General features: G+C 41.6%; 1 protein-coding gene across 1 annotated transcript; it reads left to right on the top strand.

The window, feature by feature from the left end:
- Positions 1-1,197: 1,197 nt before the first annotated feature.
- Positions 1,198-6,050, top strand: LOC121175585 (heparan sulfate glucosamine 3-O-sulfotransferase 2-like). Its single transcript, XM_041029404.1, has 2 exons — positions 1,198-2,021; positions 5,010-6,050. The coding sequence occupies exons 1-2, from the start codon at positions 1,519-1,521 to the stop codon at positions 5,626-5,628; spliced, it is 1,122 nt and encodes a 373-aa protein (XP_040885338.1). The 5' UTR covers positions 1,198-1,518; the 3' UTR covers positions 5,629-6,050.
- The last annotated feature ends 6,626 nt before the right edge of the window (positions 6,051-12,676 follow it).

Raw genomic sequence — 12,676 nt, 5'->3', positions numbered from 1 at the left:
AACAAAACCAAGACATATGTTCTCCAAATTAAACTAAGGGTAAACTGATTTTAGGAAGGCCTATCAGTATCCTTGATAGTGGCGCTGCAAAAACAAGCCGCACACTCAGCAGAGGACGATTATAACATTTAATCACAGCGCCCTATCGCAGAGCTTTGCAGGCTTTTCGCCCCAAGGTTTGATTTACCCGCCCTCTTCCTGAGGAAAAATCTCATTCAGTAGACGAATTGCTGAGCGGGCCTCTCCGACCAGCCCCTATAAATCATTCTTTAATCAGGGGCCTCTGAGATTGGGCTCAGACACCCGCGGGAGCAACACCGTGACACCTCAACTCCTCCCCGTGCGTATCTGCAGTCCTGGGAGTTTTTATCCTCTTCTGTTTCCACCTCGGGCTTGTCTGCATTTGTATCAGTCATCAGGAAACTAAGAGGGATCACCCACCGTGCGCTCTCTGCTCACACCAACACCACAGCACTTCCTCTGCTGAGAAGAGATGAATGCCAAAGGCAAGATTACTGGTTTGAGGCTGCAAAAGAAGACACACTCTCAGGGCTGGATTACCAACCGAGCAAAGTGGGCAACTGCAACTCCAGAGCCTCTGAACTCCTGGGCCTCTAAATGCTCCAGCCTTACAGTGTAGTGGCTGGCCATACTGTGGTTTTCAAAATGGAAAATGGCCAAGTACTGACAAAATCACTAATAAAGGAAGATGACAGAAGACCATAACAAAGCTGCTGGTGAGGGTTATGGATGTATTAAATTATGGATGTTTATGGATGCGTTTCACCCTGAAGTTCTGATCTGGCATGCTCTGCTGGTGTAAATATGTCTGATATGACACACGTCTGAATACATCTTTAGATTAATTGTCACCACTATTTCACTCTATGTTAATCATAGGCTTTGCTTCATCCTCCACACCTGCACCAGCCATATGTAAACATATTCAGATTCTGTACTGAGTCTCATCTGGCTGCATTCAGCTGGCAAAAAAAAAAAAAGAACAAGCCTCCATGGTGTGGCCAAAATTAGGAAAAGGAAAAAAAGGAAACACATAATGTTAAGTGAGTAAAGTCAGATGAGTGAGAGGACAGAGCTGGACACTTTTTTTTTCTCATGCCTTGACGTCACCGTGTTGAAATCCTTTGCCGTCGCTCAGCCGGTTTGGAGCTGACAGTCCGCTCGAGTTGCCAGAGAGCGCGCAGCCCCCCCTCCGCCCCCCTACCTCTCTGCCTCTCACTCGTGCGTGATGGCCGCGGAGACGTCCAGGAGTTTTAAAGGAGGGTGTCGTTGCCAAACTCAGTGCGCAGCCTTTCCGTTTAACGAGCAGAAGACATGGCACATAGATGGATTGTGTTAAAATTCTCCGTGATCAAGTGACTGACTGAAGTTTTCTGATTTTTTTTTTCTTTTGCTCTTTGGAGTCAGGGGGTAGTCCAGCCACTAAAACAACCAGAAAAAGGGACGGATCGCAAAAAATCCATTAGAAAACCATGCACTGTTCATATCCATGGAGCGATGGCATGCGTGCTCCTCTTCAGTCGACTTCTCCCCTTCTCACACAGGCTCACAAGAACATCTATTTGCTTATTATCCCTTTTCCTGTCATATTTGTGCTACTGTGCACTGTTCAATGCCGATACCACCATGCAAACGGCAGGTGATCCGACGCCGAGCTGTCAAGGCGGCCAGGCAGACGGAGCCAAAAGGCGCCTTCAGAAATCCATCTCCTGCGTTTTGCCGTTGGATGCGAGACCGAGCAGTGTTGAGGCATCTCGGCTGAAAACGGACCCAAGACCCTCGTCGACTCTCCACGTCGTCAGGAACGACACGCCCAGTCCTCCGATGAGTAATTTAAAGTTTGGGAATAAAAAGTTACCGAACGCCATTATAGTTGGTGTGAAAAAAGGAGGGACGAGAGCTGTTCTGGAGTTCATAAGAATCCACCCTGATGTGCGAGCGGCTGGCACCGAGACACACTTCTTCGACAGGAACTATGATAGAGGCCTGGAGTGGTACAGGTAAGCACACATCTCACCTGCACAGGTGCGTGTCCTTCCGTTCCTATAATCTCTGGTAATCTAATCTTTACAGTGGAACCTGCAAAGGATACCATCATTACACGTTCTGTGGCAAGAAATGAGGGACTGAAAAACTGTAAAAGTTTCTATATTGTTGACACTTAAAATTAATTATAGGGACAGTTTGTAAAATCTGTTTGTAGTTTCAGTTATTATTTGCCTAGGTTGGATAAAGTTTTGCCTTTTCACTGAGCTGGGGGCCCCTCAAAGACGCATGGGAGTCTTTGGACATTTAATGGCCAGCAGTGTCTGCATGTTCCTAACATGTATCTGTTTGCAACTGAATGGTGAGTATATTAAAAAATGTCATATTGCAGTACAATACATGACTATTTTAATCTAAAAGATTATGATATTTGACCAGAATAAATGTTTAATTTCTTCCACTGGAGTTTAAATGAAGTCCAGGTTATCACTGGTTCAGGTTACTGAATCCTTCTCTGTGTAAGCCTGTCTTTCTAGGGGATGTTATCTAACCAGTATAATATTTTAAAATTATGATAAAAAAAACAAAACAACTATTTACATGAAAGCAGAGACAAATACATGACTATGTCTCTCCTGCCAGTTAGTGTAAGAGCTCCTGAAAATTAAAACCACTCTTCATGTTAAAATCAGCCTCTTGCTGTCAAAAAAATGCGGCCTTGCGCAGTCCTTGACCCCCTCCCTCCCCTGGGTGCCTCTCTGTGTACAGTACACTGTGTTTTGAGGTGAGTAAACATGCTCAATGAGTTTTCCACATTCTTTTGACTCATTTCATGTTCTTATTGCAAGAAACTTTGGGGGCCTGAGCTCTGTTTACACCAGCGGAGCAGCGGCCTTCTTTTTTTCTAGATGTACTGTAGAGCGATTCATCAGATTTCTCATAAAATCCAACCTCTGGAGGCTAACAGTGTAAACTGCAGCGTGCAGGCCCACTGTAGCTGCCAGGCCTCTGAGCTATTGTCTTGTTTGTTTGTGGAAGTTATACTAATATCGCAAAACAAATATTAAATAGAATGATTTATTGATTTTAAAATGCTAAATGAAGCACCTTTAACAAAGTGCTTTGTCGGACAGATCATCCAGTATCTATCTACATATCCTATACACGAAGCATCCACATCATTAGTTAAACTCCTTAATTACAGATTTAAAGCAGATGTTTATGTTTATGGTTTAGTCATGAAGTGTTGTGCACATATGCAGACAAACAGACAGGCAGACACGACGCACTCACACAGAGATCGACTTCCAAATACATTTCATGTTCATGATTGGCTGTCATGTACCCTGCAGGAGGTACGTGTATCTGTAGTATAATAAAATAATTATAGGCTGAAAGTATCTCCGCTAATTGGCACTCTTCAGGACCGTTAGGGGCTGAAGCCCTTTTATCTCAGAGTCATGTCTCAGAGATGTGAACCCTCGCCCATTACCGTAATTTGACTGGCAGCTGTCAAAGCTGTCGAGTAAAGGTCAAATGCCAACTCACTGACTTTCAAAACAAGGATTGCTTTCAAAATAAACAGTTGCTCTACTGAAACTCTCTTGTAAACACTCATCAGTGAAGCCCGGATGGTTGCTCTGAACAGCCATCGTCTCATTCTCAATGTGCCATCGAGTGTGCGGATGTTGTGTTTGATGCAATATCTAAACAAAAGAATAAAGAAAACAGAGAAGGGATAAAGATCCCTGATGTTGCATGGATGCATGAGCTTGTGACCCAGCTGGTATGAATAGATGAGAAGAAATATGAGCAGCACTGAAGGCTACAGTGCAGAGCCAGGTGGGCCAGGGACGGGCAATCCTGTGGAAAACAAAGAAACGGTGCACAAAGCCTTTCAAGTATGTAAGCAAAAATGAATCTGAATACTCTTAAATGGGCTGTGTCCATTTTTATGCTCCAGTGTTCATTTTCCAGATGTTTCAGTGAACTTTATTCTGCAGTACAGTGCAATTTGTGTGTGTGTGTGTGTGGGTGAGACTGTAATATTCCTGCCCGCTAGTAGTATTTTAATGACTAAAATTGTTGCCAAAAAATTAACCAGCATCAATTTTAATAATCAATTAAACATTTAAGTAATTTTAAAATTAGAATATCCAAATTCATTCTCTTCTTTAAGTTTCTCAAATGTAATGTCTTAATGTTAATTTGAATATTTGTATGTGTTGGACTGCTGGTACAAACATTTCATACCATCACTATAGGACTATAGGAAATTATAATGGGCATTTTTAACAGCTTTTCTGATGTTTCTGATTTAGACCAAATGATGAATGGAGCAAAGAATCGACTGATTAATAAATCATGAAAATAACTTGTAGTTTCAGCTCCGTTTACAGGCTCTTTTTAAAGTCTGTCCTTGGTCTTTGATGGTTTCCAATTGAACCACAAACTTTTCTTCTGTAAAGCCGTACCTGTTCAAATCATTTCTTTCAAAGACCACAATGGCCTAGTTTAGAAGACCCAGAAGTAACCTAACAGAGTCACTCTGCTATATGTGTTCTGTTTGCATTCATAGTGATTTATTGCTCTTGAACCATGCAGAGGCTGATGCACAAGAGAGCTGTCGGCAAGACAAGTCTCCAGTGACAACAGACTACTATGACTTTGGTTCAGTGCTCCTATTATCATTTACATCGAGAAAGTGGGTTCACAGCCAAACTGGAGCTTCTCACTTACTGAGATTTTTTATGCCTTTGCAACTCACTTGTGTAATCCTGCCCTAAATACACATCTAATACACACTTTTTCCCTTTTGACAGAGTGAATGCAAGGACATCATGTCCTCTGTGTCTGAGTCTCTTAGCCTTTGCGGTAATTTAAGCAATTCAAAACAGTAAAAAAAATGTGATAACAAAAATAACACTTAAAGTAATGCCAATGTAAATGAGAAACCTTTATCTTACTGGGGCTTTTACTTTGTGTTTTCATCTTTTATTCAGAGGCTTAATGCCAAGGACTCTTGAAAGCCAAATCACAATGGAGAAGACACCAAGCTACTTTGTGACAAAAGAAACGCCACACCGGATCTCTGCCATGTCCCGAAATACCAAACTCATTGTGGTGGTGCGAGACCCCGTCACTCGTGCGATATCAGATTACACACAGACCTTATCCAAGACTCCCGACCTGCCGAGCTTCCAGGAGCTGGCCTTCAGAAACCAGTGCCTGGGCATTGTGGACACATCCTGGAACGCCATTCGGATCGGCCTGTACGCTCTACACCTTGAAAACTGGCTCCGCTACTTCCCTCTGGCTCAGATCCACTTTGTGAGCGGAGAGCGTCTTATCACGGACCCAGCAGGGGAGTTGGCTCGGGTGCAAGACTTCCTTGGGTTAAAGCGCATTGTCACAGACAAACACTTCTATTTCAACCGCACCAAGGGCTTCCCTTGCCTTAAGAAACCGGAGAGCAGTGGCTCGCCCCGCTGCCTGGGCAAGTCCAAGGGCAGAACTCATGTGCAGATAGACAGAGATGCTATTGAGCAATTGCGAGACTTCTACAGACCTTTCAATGTCAAGTTTTATGAAATGGTTGGTCATGATTTTAAGTGGGAGTAAAGGTTTGAGACATATTTGAAATGATAGACGAAAAATTAATGTATTCCACAAATCTTCTTTCAAAAGCGGTTTGCCTACAGTGATATGTCATGGCTAAGGCGGATAGCTAACTATCAGCGGTCTCCAGACAATTTGTGTGAAACAGCTAAAGCAGCATTATGCTTTGAAGTGTCACTAATGAACAGAGCAAAATCTAAGATGACATTGCTTTTGCACTTGTAATGATCAGTAACCAGCCAGCATCAGCATCCTGTTTGTTGCTAGATATAGCCATCATTTCAGCTTCAGGATCACATGATTTCTGCTCCTGTAACTGTTGTAATGTTGCTGACTTGATTCCCCATTTGCTGACTGGTTTATAAAAAAAGAGAAAATTCCAGGGAATGGGATTAGTTCCCCTTTAAACCTGCTTCACTAATCAAGGCAGGGTTTGAAAGCAAGACCTTGGAAAATGTCAGTGAAGTCTTCAGGGAGAGCAGAATTAAGCTGCAGCACTGTGGTGGTAAATCCAAAATGTAAAGCCATAACACAAGTGTGAACCACCTAATGTTACTAACTGTCGGTCTCATCAGTTTCTATACAGAGTGAAAGATTTTTTTTTCATTCTTTACAGCATGAATCAGATAAGTTAGTATTTGCTGTAACATGCAGCACTTCACTTTGTACTCTGTGCTTTAGTTGCAAAATCCATGTTTATATTTTTGTTTCAAAAGTATTTAATCACCGCCTTACCCACAATGCTTATCCACGAACATCATTAAACGGAACAGATGCACAAATACATTTATGAAATTGTTGGTTCTGTGTCATCTGAAGCTCATGACCTTGATAAATTACACAATTCTCAAAAATGTGTGCTGAATCACTTCTTAAATCCCTTCCTACGCCCTGCTTTGGTTTGATTTTTATGAAAAAAAAAAAAAAAACACACACCAAATCAAATCACGGTCCTTTAAAGTGAAAACTGACGTCATGGTTGAAATTTGAACCTCTCAGAAAATGGTTGAATCTGTATTACACCTCCCTTTTTGCATTTAGTTAGTAAAATTGTGGTTTTCAGCAGATCAGACTGTTGAGACGGGTTTTATATTTGTCGCCCGCGTTGCCGGTGAAAACACATCCTTCGAGGTTTATTGCGTTCTGTAAGGTTTGTTATGTGTTGCAGTAGGTGGATGAGTGGGTGTAGGTGTAAGGAATTTCAATCACTTCTCAAAGACAAAGCAGGGAACACCTAGTCGTGGCAGGTTATCAAACAGATCCTGGGACTGCATGTCACATGATTGCTGTGAAAAGTTTGGATTTGGCTACATGGCATGAATACTAAAACCTCACTGTCTGAGCTTCAGCCAGACTCATACAAAACTGTAAAAACAAAGGAAAAACACTTTGTGTTACATGAACAGGAATGTTAGAGTATATTTTTTAATTGAAGCAGTGTGTAGATTGCACTTTAAATTTAGATGTAATGTAAAGTAATATCACTGGGTAACAAGGCCAAGGTATTTTTTTTTGGTTTGTTTTTTTTTTTGACGATGAAATCCTGGGAAATCCTTGGATCCATCTAAGAATCAAAATTGACATTAGTGAAGTATCACTCACAAACAGCATTAGGGTTAGGATTACAACTGGGCTTATGGACAATAATTTTTGATGAAAGTTCACTACGATCAGGACAAAGCACTGAAAATTATGTTAGTCCAGGGTATGCAGGCTGTAATGTCTACACCCTGTATTGATTCAAAATGTACTGGGTAATTAAAAGTACTTAGTGTAGTTTAATTATTATCTAATTATTTCTCTAATTCCCCTGAACGTCTTCGATTTTCCAGCACCAGTAAATATTTAACTGGAGCCTCCATTCACAAAATACTCTCTCTGTCACTTATGGGCTGTGATTTCAAGTCTCACCAATACTGTTTGCTCAGTCAACACGTTGAGATCCTTCCCAACAGCAAGCAGACACATGGAGGGCAAATATTGGCACCAAGGGTTCACTGAAGGTCTCACAAACAGAACAGCACAGACTTACTCAGCATTTTCATGCGTATCTTTCAATATCACAAGTAATAGATGTTGGAACATTGAGCGGTGAGAATCTGTTTTCTTAACTAATAATACTCATTAATAATGATTTCGCTCCCAGTGAAATGTAGGACACGTTGCTCCTCTGTGTTATCTACAGGCCTCAGAAGTCTAGTACTTTTATCTGTTTGAATACTACTTCATCTGAAGAGTCTCTTGAAATTTGCATGTAACCGAGTATCCTTTGAAGATTTCTCAGCGTTTGACATAGCAATACAGGAAGCCTAGAAACCCGTTCGTATTTTCACTCCGCTACACGTTCAGCCTCTCAGTCTCCTCATTCTTCCCCCTCTTGTTGCAAATGGCTGCAGCAGCGCATTGTTAAGAGAAAAATCACAAAAAAAGATGCTCCGCTCTGCATGACCCTCTCTCAGCCCAGACGTCTGCCTTTTTTTCCTCTCTCTTTCTCTCTCTCTTCTCACAACTTCTCTTTCACTCACCGTCTCTCTCTCTCTCTCTGTCCTAACATTCATTAAACTCAGACGACCTCCAGGTGGGGACGTAGGCAGTGTGGCTCCACCACCTCTCATGCCCTTCTTGTCATCATGCTCGCCAGCAGCTCATTTCTGTGGCTCACTGAGCGCTCGCAGGTGAGCGTCTATCCAGTCGTCACCGTGAGCAGCAACTCTCTGTATGGTACACATGGGTCCTAATTAGGCCTGAGGGCTGGAGAGGAGCAATCCCCTAGAACAAGCATCAGCCAGAGTCTGATTAGACTCTGCAAGTGAACGGCTCTCCAGAGATTGCTCGCAGGTCAAATCTCTCTCTCTCTCTCTCTCTCTCTCTCTCTCTCTCTCTCTCTCTCTCTCTCTCTTTTTTTTTTCTCTCTCTCTCTCTCCCTCACACACACACACACACACACACACACACACACACACACACACACACACACACACACACACTCAGCTTTCTTTTCAAATATGAATCCCCTCAGGAAGCAGTCCATGCAAATCATGAAATCCTTTGCATTTCGGAGCACTTTGACGTGACCTATTTGCACTCAAGCTAATGAGGTGCTTGTTAAGCTTAATGAGTATTTGTTAAAACTAACGAGTGAATATTGTGTTGATTAATATTTTTTTTCTTGGTGTTACGAAACATCATGACTGAGCGATTCATTTCAAACAGTTCCCTACACAATGTTTAATGTGTTGATTATATTTTTTTTTTCATTGAAGGATTTTCAAATATAGCACAGTTTATATTATTTCATCCCAGTGGAGCTCCTCTGTAATTATTAGATACTCAAATTACCTGAAGGAGCTGAAGGGATCAGTTAATACTTCAGTGTACTGTTGATAAGCACTGGTTATTGCTGAGACTAATAATAAGACTTCAAGGACAACAGAGACATATTGTTCTTTTTATCTTCCACACTCTGTTGAGACTTTTAGAAAGAAGCTTAGAGTGTTCTTGGTAGTAATTTTTGAACAGCGTGATCTGATATTGATTAATGCTTAAAGCAGCAATATTTTTTTTTCCTTTTTTACTGGAGGGTTGAAAATCAAAACATCAAGGGTCTACTTTTCTCTGAAGCACCAAATATATATATAAATAAATGATATAACTAAAGGAAATCAAGTGCAGTGGCTGAGGACAGACTTTATAAGTGTTGCAAATGTCACAGTGATGCTCTTCATGCAGATAATGTAGTTCATCTACTACAGAATCCCTGTTGGTTAATGTAGCTTCAGACATTCACTCTTTTGGATTTTTAATGAACTCAGAAGAAAGATGGAAGCAGTGGCAAAGGATTATTTCAAAAGGAATTCTTCCCCCAAACATTAAAATTGCACTCAGTTTTTCATATAATTGTTAACAATGCTACAACAATTACAAATGCAAGCCTACAGGAAAATGCATTTCACATGCACGCTCCATTTAGGCTTCACTAAATTAAAACAGTACACATTCGCACAGCCTTCTCCGTCCTTTGCTCAAGATGTTCACATGAGATAGAATGAGGTTCCCTGGTATCCGAGTGAGACAGCAGCTGACACTGCAGAAGCCGAGATTCAGCAGTGTACCTCATTCAGTCCTAGCGCTTCAGAATAGTTTAACTTCTGCAGCCGACAGGATGTCCCAGTGGTCGAAATCACCAGTGGCTTAGGAGCCAAATTAAAATGAAGTGCTGACAACTGTGGCACAGTCTCAAGAACGTAATGATACATGTTCTACAACTATTTGCAGACCAATGTTAGAAGTACAGTCTGCAGGGATGACACTTAATAAGCGTATGCATGTGATGTACTCCATTATTGTTATGGAAGAAGCCAGTAAAGTGAAGAAGAAGTAAAGTGTAATAGACATAAGTTTCAAGTGAGATGTAATTTTAAATGTAGGCCATATTCTTGGTGCACATACTGTGTCTTTTTTTTTTTTTTTTGACAAAATAATTTTTTCACTGATTGCCTGTCTAAATGCAGCAAAACCATTTTTATTTTTCATTTGCATTCGGATCTTTGCATCTATTTTACACATCAACAGCCACCTGCCCGCCCCTTTTTAACTTGTCTCCAGCAGAGAGTGAGAGGAAGATGGCAAAGATGTGAGATTTTGTTGGGCGCGTGCCCTTTCAAGATTTAGATCTGTGAAATTCTGCAAAGTCCTCCAAATTAGAAACAGTTGTTCGGTGCCATCTCCTTGTTGTTGTATCTGTTTGTCAGACGAGCGAGAGTCTGTTTTCTGTGGAGCAGCTAAAGTGAGGTAGAAAGCTGATTAGATTGGAGGAGTAGTCAGACCTCAGCATCTCTCTCACCGGGAGATGTGTTCTAATTAGAGTGTGTGCCTCATGTCTCACTGAGGAGAATAACAAGCCTCATCCCAAGGCTGCCTCCAGATGAACCTCACATCCGCAGCAAACCAAAACACATCTGATGTATCAGCAACCCCTGGACTCCAGACCACACCTGAGTCGACATGCAGTGCATTAGGATTTTGATAGGGCTTTACATCGTGCGGCGGCGCTCTCCAAGCAGGAAGCCTTGCGATGCTGGAGCAACAATGAGGGAAGCCAGGTAGAGTGGAGTGCATGCAGGTTTCAAATCCCAAACAGTTCTTTCAGGTAATGAGCACATTTCCAAAAGCCCCAATCATTAGCAAATGGGAAATTACATCAGCAGGGTAACTGTTTCTGTGCTGTATTTTTACCTCTCAGACACGTGTGTGTGTTTGTGTTTTTTTTTCCAGCATATGAAACAGTTTAAAAGGAGGGACAAACTTAACCTGGATGGCATTTTGGAGGTTGTGATAATGGGAATCAAGAAACAAAGATGATCCTGCACAAGCCTTCTCCAGTGTGTGAAGCTATTTTAAATAACATGTCAATCTTGTTTTTTTGTGCAAATGCCTTGACATGTATTACAAATACAAAACAAGGGTAAGGCCAATTTACATATGTGTGAGAACAGGCAGAAGAATTAGATCTGAAAGGGAAGTTCTGTTTAATATACTGCCCAACTTTGGCAAGAGAGACTAAATATTCTATGTTCAAACAGTTTTTGGGACTTAAAACAATTTTCTGATCAGTAAGTAATGATGCTACTGTCTAGACATGTTCCACTTACCAAAATATTAAATAAATACCTGCCTATTCAGTCAAATAATGGGCTTCATTGACCAGTAATTACCTATTAGTCAGTCTCAGTTTAAACTATTATCAAGGCAACACACTGCTTTCCTTCACACAAATTTAAATTGTACTCAATCAGACAACAAATTCTTTGTTGTGCCCATAAACGTCAGTGCGCACTCACACTCACACTCACACACACACACAGTGGTGGATGGTCCAACCTCCCTGGGCGGCTTGTCTCAGATTGGATGTCAGATGCTGGAGACAGCTGCACTCATCACAGCTTTTATGAATACATTACCTTTTATGTTCATCCAAACACTAATTTATCTTGGTCAGAAAATCAAGCAGGACAGACATTCACTCACCAGCCCTCTAGAAAATTGGAACTTTCAGAAACTGGGCTGTGTGTAAGACAAATATCTGCAGCCAAAAGAACTGCGAATCTTTCAGCTGAGTGGTAATTCAAACCTCGTCTTTGACAGTGTGTGTGAAGATGTGTGTATTTGTGCTGTCTGTTTGTGCCCTCGTGTTTTTTTTTTTTTTTTTTTCTTTTTTTTTGAGCAGAGCTGGCTTATGAAATATCAAAGTGTGTTATTTGCCTCCATGAAACTCAACAACATCAAAGACTTTCCCCCCCTCTCCCACAAGAACCCAGGAACCTCGAGTTTTTTACTCGTGCAGCCTCGTCTGTCTTCCATCTCAGCATTGCTCAAAAGGCAAACGCCTCTAATGATACAAGATACAAGATGGAGAGACTGCTGCCAACAAAACGGGGGGGAAAAAAACGGAAAAAAAAAACGGATCAACAACTAAACAGGCACATTTTGGGTGTTGATTGACATCCCTGCATCTTTTTATTATTCCTGTGATGTTCGTCCAGACACACTGATGCCAGAAACTGTGGCCTCACACTTTGGCTGATGCAGCAATCTGGTGATATGCGCCTCTCTGCCTGCCAACCACCTGGCTGGAAGAAGCATAATCAACCTCTCAGTCAATCATTCCTCACACAGCCAATGGTGTAGGATGAGTGTCAGAGGAAGCGTGGCAGACATGCGCTGGCTGTATGTCCAACTTTGACACTTCACACCTTGCTCTCTAGCATCCTGATGAGTCCTCTCTATTGGCAAGTTCTTGGGATTCCAGCTACCCACTACTGCGCATGATGTAGGAGAAATGAATGCGCAGCGTGTGGGAGGAATATGGCTGCTGGGTCTCAAACATTTAACAGGTTAGGGTTTTAGCAAGTATATCCTCTGCCATCCTAAGCAGAAAGAGCACTTAGTGGCCTAAAATGTGAATTAATTAATATAAAAAAGAATTACATTAAAATTAAAACCATTTTACAATTAAAGCTGTGAGCTGATACCATACTTGGCAGATGAATGA

The sequence above is a fragment of the Toxotes jaculatrix genome, chromosome 21 (genome assembly GCF_017976425.1).
Source record: "Toxotes jaculatrix isolate fToxJac2 chromosome 21, fToxJac2.pri, whole genome shotgun sequence".
Classification (NCBI taxonomy): domain Eukaryota; kingdom Metazoa; phylum Chordata; class Actinopteri; family Toxotidae; genus Toxotes; species Toxotes jaculatrix.
The sequence above is the reverse complement of the archived record's forward strand: the minus strand, read 5'-3'. Positions and strand labels throughout refer to the sequence as shown.

Bases quoted from the DNA above. Each gene is read 5' to 3' on its own strand.
- LOC121175585 (XM_041029404.1), top strand. From the start codon at position 1,519: ATGGCATGCGTGCTCCTCTTCAGTCGACTTCTCCCCTTCTCACACAGG. The intron at 2,022-5,009 runs GTAAGCACACAT...TCTTTTATTCAG, and splicing joins AGAGGCCTGGAGTGGTACAG to AGGCTTAATGCCAAGGACTC.